The 15,732-nt window shown below is 46.7% G+C and overlaps 1 protein-coding gene across 1 annotated transcript; it reads right to left on the minus strand.

Moving 5' to 3' along the window:
• Positions 1-1,980: 1,980 nt before the first annotated feature.
• Positions 1,981-2,922, minus strand: LOC146674654 (general transcription factor II-I repeat domain-containing protein 2A-like). The gene has a single exon (XM_085401107.1). The coding sequence runs from the start codon at positions 2,920-2,922 to the stop codon at positions 1,981-1,983; it is 942 nt and encodes a 313-aa protein (XP_085257233.1).
• Between the last annotated feature and the right edge of the window lie 12,810 nt (positions 2,923-15,732).

Here is a 15,732-nt window from a genome sequence, read left to right on the forward strand (position 1 = left end):
TTGATCAATGCTCCACCATTTTGAGATCTGATGCTGTCTGCGTACGGTGTCCATCTCCCACGCGTGTGATCATTAAAATCATCGTTTGACTCAACCCGGCCGGACCAGTGTTGTTATTGTGGTTTTTCCTTTTGTATCCATCCCCAATTTTGAACTCGTAACACTCTTCAGAGTATCTTCAAAATAATTCAAAAATGTTTCTATGACAGCTCCACAGCCATTGGTCAGGATGGCCTCTGAAATGAGCCAATCACATAGAGCGACGTCACTCTCTCCTAAAACTGTAACTGATAACAGCAACTGGTGTCATGGTCTGTGTGCAAACTGCAGACTCAACACAGAAGCAAAACTAGAACTCAAAATAGCAGCTTTATTGCTGCACACAAAAAAGAACTAAACTGGAAAACAAAAATAAACTTGACAGGCTTGTAGGCAGAACACACAGACACGGATGAGGGAGATCAAACACTGAAAAAGAGAAACACAGGGCTTAAATACACTGAGGGATAATGAAGGGAATGAGACACAGTAGGAGAGCACAGCTGGGAGTAATTAGGCAGGACGAGACAAGGGAAACAAAACTAGAAACACTGACATGAGACGCAGACCTTCAAAGTAAAACAGGAAACACACCGACTGAACTGTAGACACGTAAACTTAACAGAGACTGTGAGACAGAACATAGAGACCTAAAACGTGGGACAGAAAGGCACAGAGTGAACACAACATGAACACATAAAACAAAACCTAAGAACTAAAACCGTAACAGCCATAACTGATCACCGGACCTGGAGTACCTGATGATTAAGTGCCGGCCATTCTGGCTACCGAGGGAATTTACAGCAGTGATTATTACGGCTGTTTACATACCCCCACAAGCCGACACTGACCGTGCACTCAGGGAACTGTACAGCGCGATCAGCAGTGAGGAAACCGCACACCCAGAGGCAGCGTTTATCACAGCCGGAGACTTTAATAAGGGAAACCTGAAGAAAGTCTCACCAAAACTCCATCAACACATCCTTTTTAACACACGTGGAAACCGGCTACTCGACCACTGTTACACCTCTTTCCGGGATGCGTACAAAGCCCTCCCCCGCGCCCCATTCGGCCAATCAGATCACTGCTCCATCCTGCTCCTGCCCGCCTACAGGCAGAAGCTGAAACAGGAAGCTCCAACCCGGAGGGCGGTGCACTGTTGGACGGACCAATCGGAGTCTGCGCTGCGGGACTGTTTTGATCACGCGGACTGGGAAATGTTTCACGTGGCCGCCAGAGACATTGATGAGTACACAGACTCAGTCTGTGGATTTATCAGGAAATGCGTGGAAGATGTCGTCCCATCCAGAACAGTTAAATCCTTCCCAAATCAAAAACCCTGGATTAACGGAGATGTTCGCGCGGCACTGGCGGCACGGAACACCGCCTTTGCCTCCGCGAACACATCGGACTACAAACACGCACATTACCAACTCCGGAAGACGATCAAAGCAGCCAAACGTGAGTACAGGGACAGGGTGGAGCAACAGTTTGACAACCCTCGGAGTATGTGGCAGGGACTAAACACGATCACAGACTTTAGAGCAGGGGTGGCCAACCAGTCAGAGACCAAGAGCCACTTTTTTTTTACTGTGTTACCGCAAAGAGCCACATCATACGCATGGGCACACATGAACATCACCCATCCTTTCCTCCCTCTCTCTCTCTCTCACACACACACACACACACACACACACACACACACACACACACACACACACACACACACACACCTCTGCTCAGCCAGATTTATTGTAAATGTCACACACCAACATGATAATGACAGAAATGGACTCCTACAGTACTAAAACCACAGGCCAGTCATTTTCAACAATGAACATTGTGTGCACTGTCTCACACACACAAACTCTCAGTTCAACCAAGTCCACAAACAAAAATATAATAATCTACAATAGCATTTACTTTTATAATGCATGTTGTTTAGTGGGACTTCTGGCATTCCTTGCCTTGAACAATCCTCTTTAAATCTGGCTTGTATTCCGTTGTTGTCACTCGAAGCAATTCTTTCACATGTGTGTCAGTCAGAACAGATCGATGCTTTGATTTCACATGTTTTAGGGTAGAAAACACAGACTCGCAGACGTATGTTGACCCAAACATTGACAGTATCTTAAGCGCAGCCCGTTTGACATTGGGGTATTTTTCCATTGGCACACTTTTCCAGAACTCAATGGTCCCTTCCCTTAAAGCAGGTTTCAATTGGTCCTCTTCACAAAGATCGATCATCTCCAACTCAGCCGCAGCTTCATCTGTGACTAGCGGGACTTTCAAACAGCCGGTCTCTGCATTAAATGGGTCGACGAGGAACGTAATCTGTGGCCTTTTCAATTGTAGATCATGGAACCGGGTCACGAAGCTTTCGTGCAAGTTTTCAATCAGCGTTGCATATCTGGCTCTTTGCTTACTCAGGGCAGCACTGGCGACTTGCCCGCTGGCTTTTAGCAGAGTGGGAAAATGCGTTAAATCTCCCTTTTGAATATGTGTCTTGAACAGCTTCAGTTTGTTGACAAACGCAAACACACTTTGCACTAGGTCAGGGAGCATTTTTAACTTACCCTGCAGGGTCAGGTTCAGTCTGTCCAAGTGACACAGCATGTCGACCAAAAAGGCCAGATCCATAATCCACTTGAGGTCCGAGAGCTCGGGATAGTCCTTGTCCTTCTTTTCCATAAACAGTTTCACGGCATCCAAAAGCTCAAAGAAGCGAGAGAGTACCTGGCCTTTTGACAGCCACCTCACAGTGCAGTGCAGCGGCAGGTCACCTGGAAGCCCTTGGTCCAGCTCAGCGATGAGATTCTTGAATTGCCTGTGGTTAAGCGCATGTGTGCGGATATAGTTGACGATTTCCATCACAGGCTTCATGACGTTATCTAAATTCAATGATTTAGACACGAGTTGCTCCATGTGGATGATGCAGTGGAAATTCCAAAAGTCAGGAATAGTTTGGTCAGCTTTGCACAGCCCCACAAGCCCGTTCACAGATCCCATCATGGCTGGTGCTCCATCCGTGGCTATTGCAGTTAATTTCGTTATGGGCAGATTTGCTTTTTCAAATGCAGCCATCATGGTTTCTTTCACATCTATGCCACGGGTTCTGTCTTTTAATGGCACAATATCCAGGAGTTCTTCTTTGATCACACAATCGTTTGAAACAGACCGTGCAAATATTGCCAACTGAGGCTTGTCTTGTATATCACAACTCTCATCCAATGCGACACTAAAATACTCACATGCTTGAAGGTCAGAGTGCAACTGTGATTCAATAGCCGTGTTAATGTCCGATATTCTGTGTTCAGCAGTGTGGCGGGACAGTTGGACGTCTGATACCATGCGTTTTAATTTGTCGTTTTCAGGAGACAAGATTTCAACAACATCACTGAGGCATTTTTTAACGAACTCCCCTTCATTGTATGGCTTTTTAGCCCGTGCAATGTTCCAAGCCAGCTGATAGGATGCGAGCGTTATGGTCTCTGACCGCTTCGTAAATTTTTGGAAAAACTGTATCTGCTTTTCTGCCTGACTTTTCAAAGTGGCCAACTCGTGCTTGCGAAGTTCAGTCCCTTTTGGAAATTCCTGGTCGATGTTAGCATGGAGTGAGCTGAAGTGGCGCTGAAGATTTGAAGCTTTGAAATGCGCTAATGACGTCTGACATATAAGGCAGAATGGCTTACCATTGCGTTCAACAAAAAAATATAAACTCTCCCACTCTGTTAAAAACGTCCTGTGTTCATCTTCATATTTTCTTTTTGCTGTGCATTTTTTTCCTGCCATTTTAAGGGCGAACTTGCTCCTACTGGGAAACTTTGCGTTATTTTCATCTCACACACATGCGCATTTGATGAAAATACCGTATTGAACTCAAGCGAAGCGAACGCGCACATTTTAAAACAACAACATAAAAAAAATCAAAACACAAACATAAACTTTGATATGAACGTAAGAGCCGCATGAAACCAGGCAAAGAGCCGCATGCGGCTCGAGAGCCGCGGGTTGGCCACCCCTGCTTTAGAGGGAAAACCAGCACACCGCAGACCACGGCCTCTCTGTGTGAGGATCTAAACGTATTCTACGCTAGATTCGACGCAGCGAACACCATGAGACCGGACAGTGTGCGCACCGCGGATGACGTCAGTGCGCACACTGTGTCTGAGGAGGATGTGCGGAAGTGCTTCAGGAAGGTGAACGCGCGCAAAGCTACTGGTCCGGACGGGATTCCCGGCCGCGTCCTCAAGTCATGCGCGGCTCAGCTGGCTGGAGTGTTCACACACATCTTCAACCTTTCCCTCTCTCTGTCTGTAGTCCCAGCCTGCTTCAAAATGGCCACCATCGTCCCTGTACCCAAATCCTCCACCATCTCCTCATTGAACGACTGGCGACCTGTAGCCCTGACCCCCATCGTAAGCAAATGCTTCGAGAAGCTGGTCAGGGACTTCATCTGCTCTGCACTACCCGACTCACTGGACCCTCTACAGTTTGCATACCGCCACAACAGGTCCACTGATGATGCCATAGCCCTGACACTACACACTGCCCTGTCACACCTGGAGAAGAGAGACACGTATGTGAGAATGCTGTTTGTAGATTACAGCTCAGCATTCAATACCATCGTTCCCTCGAAGCTGGACAGGAAACTGCAGGATCTAGGACTGAGCAGCTCCCTCTGCAGCTGGATCCTTAGCTTCCTGTCTGACAGACGCCAGGTGGTCAGACTGGGCAGCATCACCTCATCCCCCATCACACTGAACACTGGTGCTCCACAGGGGTGTGTACTGAGCCCTCTCCTGTACTCACTCTACACCTACGACTGCACAGCCACTAACAACTCCAACATCATTGTGAAGTTTGCGGACGACACTACAGTGGTGGGTCTTATCACCAACGGTGATGAGACGGCTTACAGGGAGGAGGTCAGCGCCCTGACCCACTGGTGTCAAGACAACCATCTCACCCTCAACGTCGCAAAGACAAAGGAGTTGATAGTGGACTTCCGGAGGTGCAGAGAAGTACACACCCCCATCACCATCAACGGCGCTGCTGTGGAGAGAGTGAGCAGCTTCCGGTTCCTTGGAGTACATCTGGCTGAGGATCTTACGTGGTCAGTACACACAAACAAAACAGTGAAGAAGGCACAGCAGCGCCTCTTCTTTCTCAGGAGACTGAAAAGATTCGGCATGAGCCCCCGCATCCTCAGGACCTTCTATCACTGTACCATTGAGAGCATCCTCACTGGATGCATCACCACCTGGTATGGCAACAGCACCGCCTACAACTGCAAAGCTCTCCAGCGAGTAGTGCGGTGCTCTGAACGGATAATTGGAGGTGAGCTTCCCTCCCTCCAAGACATCTACAGGAAGCGCTGCCTGAGGAAAGCGGGGAGGATCATCAAGGACTCCAGTCACCCCAGCCATAAACTGTTCAGACTGCTTCCATCAGGAAGGAGGTTCTGCAGCATCCGGTCCCGTACCAGCAGACTGAGAGACAGCTTTTTCCATCAGGCCATCAGACTGCTGAACACGTCATAGACACCTCAGCTTCACTACTGGAACTTCAACATTATGCACTCCACACTGTATATAAATGCCACTTGTTTTGCACATTTTCAACTCTGTATATTTTATATATTTTATTATTATTATTATTGTTATTATTATTATTATTATTATTATTTTTACTATTTAATTTGTAAAAATGTGTATACACACACACACACACACACACACACACGTAGGAAAATATTTAGTATACACATCCAGAAATGCATACACTATTATATATTGTACATATATTTATTAGTTTCAGGTTGGCCATTCTTGTATTTTGCTCGTTTGTGTTGTTGTGTTTGCACATCTCTGTTGCTTGTGGGGCTCGCACACAAGAATTTCACTCGCATGTGCTGTGCCAGTGTGCCTGCACATGTGATGTGACAATAAAAGTGATTTGATTTGATTTGATTTGATTTGATCCTGGCTATAAAAATAATAATAACTGCAATAATCAAAACAGCAAAGGACTCAGAACATAAAACATATTATAAAATACCAAAACACACGAGACTCAAAATGCTGAACCGTGACAACTGGAGCATCAGGGGCCAAATCACAAAACACGTTTATGAATGACTGAGCCACACATTTAATTTCTGACTGATTAACATATTTTCATTAAAAATAAAAACAGTATTATCAAATATTTTAACCCCATTATTGGACCCCCTGCAGTTTGCATATAGAGCCAACAGGTCTGTAGACGACGCCATCAACATGGCCCTACACTTCATCCTGCAGCATCTGGACTCCCCAGGAACCTACGCCAGGATCCTGTTTGTGGATTTCAGCTCTGCCTTCAACACCATCCTTCCAGACCATCTCCGAGGCAAGCTTTCCCAGATGAATGTGCCTGATCCCATCTGCCGGTGGATCACTGACTTCCTGACGGACAGGAAGCAGCATGTGAGGCTGGGAAAGAATGTCTCGGACTCCCGGACCATCAGCACCGGCTCCCCTCAGGGCTGTGTTCTTTCTCCTCTGCTCTTCTCCCTGTACACCAACTGCTGCACCTCCACCCACCAGTCTGTCAAGCTAATCAAGTTTGCAGATGACACCACCGTTATTGGACTCATCTCGGACGGGGATGAGTCTGCCTACAGGAGGGAGGTTGAACGTCTGGTGTCCTGGTGCAGCCACAACAACCTGGTGCTGAATGCCCAGAAGACAGTGGAGATTATTGTGGACTTCAGGAAGCACACAGCCCCACTCCCCCCCATCATCCTGACTGACACCCCCATCACCTCTGTGGACTCATTCCGCTTCCTGGGTACCACCATCACCCAGGACCTGAAGTGGGAGCCCACCATCACCTCCGTCATCAAGAAAGCCCAGCAGAGGATGTACTTCCTGAGGCAGCTGAAGAAATTCAACCTGCCAACATGGACAATGATGCAATTCTACACCGCAATCATCGAGTCCATCCTCACCTCCTCCATCACTGTGTGGTACGCTGGAGCCACTATCAGGGACAAACAGAGACTGCAGCGTGTTGTGCGCTCTGCTGAGAAGGTGATTGGCTGCAGACTCCCATCTCTGCAGGACCTGTACACCTCCAGGACACTGGGGCGTGCAGCTCGGATCTCAGCTGACCCTTCTCACCCTGGACACAGTCTGTTTGACCTGCTCCCCTCAGGCAGGAGGCTCCGGTCCATTCGCACCAGAACCTCTCGCCATAAGAACAGTTTCTTCCCCTCTGCTGTTGGACACATGAACAATAACCATATGACTGTTCCCACCACTAACACATGACCCTATGCTGTGTTCACTGCATCATTCCATGTTTGGCACTGATCACCACCTGCACTCATGTATATATCTTCTACGTAGCACTCTTAATTCTTATTCTCATGTATATATCGCATGTATATATCTTTCTACGTAGCACTTTTAATTCTTATTCTTACTTTTATTTTTTCATGTCTATTTAAGCGCAACTTATGACACTATGTTTGCACTGAAGCACCGCAGCAATTTCCTGATGTTGTAAACCTGCTCAACATTTGGCAATAAACCCCTTTCTGATTCTGATTCTGTTTATTATAACTTTGTAACAGTTTTATTATCATAAAAAACTTGGCAGGTTGGGGCCGTAAATCACTTTGTAACATAAGTTTTTGTCATAATTTTGTCCCTCTCTGAGCTTCTCCAAACTTTGGAGAATCCATGTTGTTTTATTTCATATGACATTTTTAAACTCACCAGTTTCCTGAATGGTGACTGGATCACTTTGTGCTATGAGTAAAGTTGTGTCTGTTCTCCGTCCTCTGCATTGGTATTTTCCTCCTTTAGAGATCCTGATCACTTTATCTGATCCAACAGCTTCTGTGGACTTCACTGCAGATGAGGTTTCTCTGACCCACTCATATTTTAAGTCAGCAGAGGGTTTCACATCACAGGTCAGTGTCACACTGCCCCCTGCTGGTATGGTTGTGCTGTCTGCTGTTACAGTGATATTCACTCCATGTCCTGTAATTAAGAATTACAAAACAAAAAAAACCCACTGAACGAATTTGATGCAAGTGAAGTCAAAAAAATATCACAACATAACTGAAAGTTATTGGGGTTACATAGCTTCTAATTTAAATCTTAATCAAATCATCAAATATGGGAATATTTGATGAAACTAAAGAGGATGTAGAAATCTGGAGTGTATCATGATCCCGGGTCTTACTTTGTATTTCTGAGGGTTTTTTAGGTTAAATTCTTTGTTGTCTTCCTGTTTTATTTTGGTATTCATTTGTTTCTTGTGTCTTATGTTGAGTTTTACTTCCCTCTCAGTGTGTGTGTGTGTGTGTAAAGTTTCATTTTTTCTTATTCAGTCTGTCTCAGAGTGCATTTAGGTCCTCATTTTTCATCACATGACAGGATGAAGAAGTTTGATGTTTTCCTTTCTGCAGTTCAGGTCAATAACTTTAATCAGCTGTATTAGGTTCAATGATTTATCCACTAATTAAATATAAAACATAGAACTAAATTTTCAGAGACAATCAAAGGTCACAAACTCTACATTAAGAGGTTCCACATATTTAGAAATGGAGAAACTTTGGAGAATACAAGTTGTTTTATTCCAGATTAAAATTTTAAACTCACCAGTTTTCTGAATGGTGACAGAGTTACTTTCTTCTGTGACTGAATTTGTCCCTTTTATACGTCCTCTGCAGCTGTAGATGCCGGCGTCAGAGGTCACAAGTACATCCAACATGGCTGACATCAGTCAACGAGCCTTCAACGATTCCTCAAAGACATTTTTACCAGTTTTCTAAAAGATTTTTGAACATTTTGAAAGGAAACTCAAAGTTTAATGTGTTAAAAAAAACTTTAATGTTTCTATTTGAAGATAAACTGAGAAACAAATTGTACAAAAAATGCCAGATGCAGCTAAAAAAGATTTTTTCCACCTCATGTGAAAAATATTTATTTCTCAGAAGGTTCAAAAAGACACACCAGCTTATAAAAAAATGTCATTTTATTTATGATTCAGGCTTTAGAGGGTTAATATCTGAGCTTCTAATAAACAAATAAACAGAGGTCTGATATCAGGACTGTAATAAAATAATTATTCGATTTCTGCCTTTTTTCATTGATGTTGCCACAGTCTGTCACAGCTCCACAGCTCTTCCTTGTCAGTGGGATGTGTTAGTCATCTTCCTCACCTGCTCCAGTCAGCTCAGGTTGGCACATTTGTTCTCCATCCTCAAATAGCTGCACATAAAAGGACCGACTGTTCATCCACTCACTGAGTTACAGCACACTGAGGAAACTGGCCTGACTGCAGAGAATCACCCTTGTAGTTTATCCACTTAATCCAGTCTTCTTCTGTCTCTGATCTTCTCCAGTGTTCAACCTGCAAACCTTCAGTTGTGCAAACACACACCTGCTGTGGAAACACACACCTGCCTGTTCACTCTCTACTCATCTGAGCTCTGTGTGATTACATTTAGAGAAAGTTGGCCCTGTTTTAGCATCTTGTTTTAGATTTTAGATTCTTATGGTTTTCTTTTTCAGATAATAATAATAAATATTAACTATTAACAGTAAATTAGCAATCAAGGCAATTTACACACCGAGGTGTTATTTATAGTAAAATGAAGATCAGTAAACATTCTCTCACGTTTTAAGGAGTGTGAAAACAACAAACCAGAAAGTAAACTTTGAAAACTCTGAGCTCTGTATTCTGCCTGTTTAACGTCTCACAGTCTCCTCATCATCTGTCTGTGCTGTCAGAGCTAAAGCATGTGATCTGGAAGGCAGCTCATATTTAGCTTCAATTGTTCTTCCTCATTTTAGTTCTGCAGGCTGATGGAAATAATGAAGTCACTGTAATGTTTAAGTGCAGAGATGGTGCAGATAAACCTGCAGCTATGAGGTCACCAACAGTTACAGAAATATTCACACGTTAAAGAAAAAACTTTTCTTAAAGTGCAAAAAATGAACAAAAACATGAAGAAATTTCATTTTGTTTTCAATTATTAGCTTTGAATAAATTAACTTTGGTGCAAATGATAGTTTGATTTGAAAAATGATGAAGACGAAGACGTTTACAAAATAATCTCTTACTCTCTTACTGTGGGGCGATCGTGGCTCAAGAGTTGGGAGTTCGCCTTGTAATCGGAAGGTTGCCGGTTTGAGCTCCGGCTTGGACAGTCTCGGTCGTTGTGTCCTTGGGCAAGACACTTTACCCTACTGGTGATGGTCAGAGGGCCCGGTGGCGCCAGTGTCTGGCAGCCTCGCCTCTGTCAGTGCGCCCCAGGGTGGCTGTGGCTACAATGTAGCTTGCCATCACCAGTGTGTGAATGGGTGGATGACTGGATATGTAAAGCGCTTTGGGGTCCTTAAGGACTAGTAAAGCGCTATATAAATACAGGCCATTTACCATTACTTTAGCGAGACATGATTTTATGTAGATAAATGAATATTTGATCATCATTACTGTTATTCCAGTACAGGCACATCATGTAAACATGTGTCATGCACACAGAGGTCAAAGTGAAATTTCTACTGTGCTCTTTGTCTGTGCTCCTTGTTAACTCTTTGCTGTGAGCTGATAACATAAAACTAAACATCAGCTACACTGAAGACTTGAGGCTGAAACCACAGGCTGCATTTCCTCTGTTCATGGTGACCCAACCAGAAACCATGAGGCCTGTTAGTGGATAAAAATAAGCCTGTGGCAGAAAAGATGGTGACCACCAACAGTCTTTCACACACATGTAGGCCAGTCAGAAGAGTAAAGACGTTATTCTTTGCAGTTTGATCTTGTAATACTGTTTGATATTGATTCTTGAATAAAACATAATCAATGCATTTCTTTGCAGATCTGAATTTATTTGAAATTTCTTTCAGTTTCTTAAAAGTTTTACATCCGTCAGAAATATACAACATTTTTAATTTGCAAAAACTTCAAGAGATTTATTCAAAAACACAAACACAGGTCAAAAATAACCTGCACTGGTGCTCAACAGCTTTAAATGTTAGCAAATCTTTAACTGAGGTTGTTGAGTTTGACTGTACGCTGTATATTCAGACACATGATGGCAGTGCTGAGAAGTAAAACAGAAAGACTGTAACAGCAGCACAATAATCACACACTCAGAGTAAATGCATAAAACAACAAGAACAAAAAACACTTTCAGCTGTGATTCAGTCATTCAATTTATTTCAAACACATAATAAACTGAATTATTGCTGATCAAATAATCAAAAATACACTAATATAATAATCAAAAACACAGGAGCACTGAGGCCTCGATCCTGTAGGATAATATTTTAACTGGTAATTTAAAGATTAATTTAAATAAATTTAATTTAAAGGCTTAAAGAAAGATAACTTAAAAACATTCAGTCTATACCTTGAATCTCTGCTAAAGGGCAGTATGCTCACTTATATGGTGACACGATCTCCTCAGCACACTCTGTTCACACTCCAAAACTTTGCAGCATCCCAAAAACACCACAGTCCACAGCCTCACATCAGAACAAAGGAGAGAAGAAGAAGAAGAGCACCTGCTGCTACTTCCTTTTTTATACCCTCTGTTTGATCCCCTGGGTCCTAAAGCCATTACACTAATCACAGTAATAATAATGAGCAATAACACTAATAACATTTCAAACACTTTAACGACCTGAATTATTGCTGATCAGATAAAATAAAAATACAGTAATAACAGTAAGTTATGAAGAGCTGTAAGAAGCTCACTTCTTTTTCATTAGTGGCTGAGAACCAGCATAAAGTTGTATTACTGCCACCTACACAGCTGTGATGGTAACAGCAGACTCCAAACACTGTTTGTCTTTCAGACTCAGAGTCTGTGCAGAATTTCTCTCACACCACCATTTATTAACCCTGCAATAAAACCTCTAAACTTTCTGCTTCTGCATCCTAATTCACAGATTTAATTAAAACAGGGAACACAGGACTGCATGACATTTTATTAGAAACTAAAATGACATAAAGTCAACAAATTAGTTACAAATGTTAACAGGACAAAATGAAAAGTCACCAGTGTAGTTGTAGTTGCTCTCCCACTTTATAGGACAAAGACATGATTGATAGTGAAGAGGGAAACCCATCTACAGCACAGCTGAGCTATTAGAGTACGGTGACCACTTGTTGACTTGTAAAAGACTATATTGTGGTGGACCACTGGAGGGCTCCACTCACACCCAGTTCTCAGGAAGTGTTGTTGCTGTGTTTTGGAGGGAAAGTGTTCAGTTCTGTGGTGATGAGTAATAAACGAGCAGTGTTTATCGAGAGCTCTCGTGTCGTCTGTGTTTACCTCCACATTGGTGACCCCTGACTCAAACATGCTGCTGTCCGATGGTGGCGCCGACTCCGCTCTGGATGCATCAGCAGCCACCAGCCCTCTGCCTCCGGCTGCAGCTACGTTTGCTGTGGCGCTCGAGCTGCCGGACTTTTGGCTTCACGATCCCCCGTCGTGGTTCGTGCACGTGGAGGCCCAGTTTGCCCTTCGTGGCATCTCGGCTGACGACACGAAATATCACCATGTGGTGGCTTCTCTCGACCCGCTAGCCACCCGTCGTGCGTTGACTCTCCTCCGGGACCCACCCACCCGAGAGAAGTACGTCGCCCTTAAGGAGCTGCTTCTTCGGCGCTATGCCCTCACCGACGCAGAGCGAGCCGAGAAGCTCCTCTCCCTCTCAGGCCTGGGTGGTGGTACGGCTCTCGAACTGATGGAGCACATGCTATCCTTTCTCGGACCGGACGACGGGGGATTCCTCTTCGCCCACATTTTCCTCCGACAGCTGCCGGCGGCCGTGAGAGCCGGCCTCGCCAACTCTCCGCTTCTGGGCACGAAGGATTATCGCTCCCTGGCTGAGGACGCGGATCGTATCCTCCTGGCTACCCGCACTTCCCACGATCACGACCTAGTTCCAGCCTTGCCGGCGGCGCCTTCCACTTCCCTGCTGACCTGCCACGACGTACCCGATCCTTCGCTGACGGCAAAGATCGCGGCACAGCGACACCACGGACGGGACCTCTGTTTCTACCATCAGCGTTTTGGCGCCGGAGTGCGCCGCTGCCTGCCGCCTTGCGCTTTTCCGACCCTGGGACATGGACCCCGCCAGCGCGCTGTAGCGGCCGCGACCGCTGGCGACAAAGAAAAACTGCTCTTCATAGAAGACTCGCGCTCTGGGAGACGTTTCCTGGTCGACTCCGGCTCCCAGAAGAGCCTCCTTCCCCCGTCCGGAGCCGACAGTTTAGCAGCGGGCTGCGGACCGCAGCTTATTGCGGCTAATGGCTCTCCCATCGCAACGTTCGGGGAAAGGTTCGTGACTGTTTGTTTTCATGGTCGGGATTTCCAATGGACCTTTGTTGTTGCCGCTAGCTCTGTACCTATTTTGGGCGCTGAATTTCTTTGTGCCCACGGACTGCTGGTCGATGTCGCTAACAGATGCTTAATCGACGCACTGTCTTTTTCTTCAATGCCCTGTTTCACTCGCGCCATCGAGCCCCTGAATCGGGCTAATTTAGTGACTTCAGGGAATGTTTTTCAGCGTTTGCTCTTGGAGTTCCCTTCACTGACTGTTCCTAATTTCTCGAATACGGCAACGAAGCACGGGGTTGAACATTATATTCCGACGGTCGGTCCCCCAGTGTTCGCACGCGCGCGCCGCCTCGACCCCGCGAAACTCTCCGTCGCTCGGGAAGAGTTTGCCGCAATGGAGCGCCTCGGCATAGTGCAGCGCTCGAATAGTGCCTGGGCTTCTCCGCTACACATGGTGCCCAAGTCAGACGGTCGGTGGCGCCCGTGTGGGGATTTTCGCCGTTTGAATAATGTCACGGAGAATGACCGTTACCCCATTCCCCACATCCAGGATTTTTCCGCCCACCTCGCCGGCACCTCGATTTTTTCTAAAATTGACTTGGTGCGGGGGTATCACCAGGTTCCCGTGCGCGCCGAAGACGTCCCCAAAACTGCCATTATTACCCCTTTCGGGCTGTTTGAATTTTTGCGCATGCCGTTCGGCCTGAAAGGCGCCGCCCAGACTTTTCAGCGGTTGATGGACTCTGTTTTGCGCGGGCTGCCTTTCGTCTTCGTGTACCTTGACGATATATTGGTGGCCAGCTGCTCTGAAAGTCAGCACGCGTCCCATCTGCATCAGGTTTTCCAGCGCTTGGCGGCACACGGCCTGATCGTCAACCCCTCCAAGTGCCAGTTTGGCTTGCCGGTTCTGGATTTCTTGGGCCACCGCATTTCCGCCGACGGTGTGGTTCCGTTGCCAGACAAGGTCCGGGCCGTTTCGGCTTTTCCGCGTCCTGCGTCCGTTAAAGCGCTGCAGGAGTTCTTGGGGATGGTCAATTTCTACAACCGCTTTCTCCCCAGAGCTGCGCACCTGCTGCAGCCTCTCTATGCTGCCTTGAAGGGTAAAACAGCTAAGGACCCGATTGATTGGCTCCCTGAACGCATCCAGGCATTTTCTGGGGCCAAGACCGCGCTGGCAAACGCCGCTCTGCTGGCCCATCCATTTCCGTCGGCGGAGATTGCGTTGACCTCCGACGCGTCGGACGTGGCAGTGGGCGCAGTGTTAGAACAGCGGGTCTCTGGTGTCTGGCAACCGCTCGCTTTTTTTAGTCGCACGCTTAGAGACAGTGAGCGCAAATATAGCGTTTTTGACAGGGAGTTGCTGGCCCTACACCTCACCACGCGGCATTTTCGTTTTTTTCTCGAGGGTCGGAGCTTCACCGCGTACGTCGATCATAAACCTTTGACATTCGCGATGTCCAAGGTCTCCGATCCCTGGAGCGGGCGCCAGCAGCGCCAGTTGGCAGCCATTTCCGAATTCACAACTGACATTCAGCACGTGGCTGGTAAGTCCAACTGCGTGGCTGACTGTCTATCCCGCGTGCTGGTTTCTCCTGTTTATGTTGGCATAGACTTTGAGGCTATGGCCGCGGACCAACAGGCCGACCCGGACGTCCTTGCCCTTCGGTCTGCGCAAACGGACCTTGTACTGGAGGACAGACCCGTGTGGAACGGTGGGCCTAGCCTGCTTTGCGATGTTTCCACCAGCCGTCCACGCCCTGTAGTTCCCCTTTCATGGCGTCGTCGCGTTTTCGACTCCGTACACGCCCTCTCTCATCCAGGCGTCCGGGCCTCGGTCAAGCTGGTCAGCTCTAGGTTTGTTTGGCCGGGCCTTCGTAAATCGGTGAAAGACTGGGCAGCCGCGTGCATCCCATGCCAACGCGCTAAGATCCATAGGCACACACAGGCGCCCCTCGAATCCTTCCGCGTTCCAGGGAGGCGTTTTGATCATGTGCATGTGGATCTGGTTGGTCCTCTGCCGCAGTCACAAGGTTTCACGCACCTTTTGACTGTAGTGGACCGCACAACCCGCTGGCCTGAGGCAGTGCCTCTGGCGTCCACTACAGCAGCAGCAGTGGCCAGGGCATTTTTGTCAACGTGGGTTTCGCGTTTCGGTCCCCCCGCCGACATTACCTCAGACAGGTGCCCCCAGTTCGTTTCCGAGCTTTGGTCTGCCATGGCTGACGGCCTGGGGGTCAAGGTCCACCGAACCACTTCGTACCACCCGCAGGCCAACGGGATGTGCGAACGTTTCCACCGGTCGCTTAAGGCCGCGTTCCGTGCTTCTCTCACAGATGGCA

Source organism: Rhamphochromis longiceps, linkage group LG3 (assembly GCF_057381845.1).
Source record: "Rhamphochromis longiceps isolate RC_006_pf linkage group LG3, R_longiceps_female_GT1.1, whole genome shotgun sequence".
Taxonomy (NCBI): Eukaryota; Metazoa; Chordata; class Actinopteri; order Cichliformes; family Cichlidae; genus Rhamphochromis; species Rhamphochromis longiceps.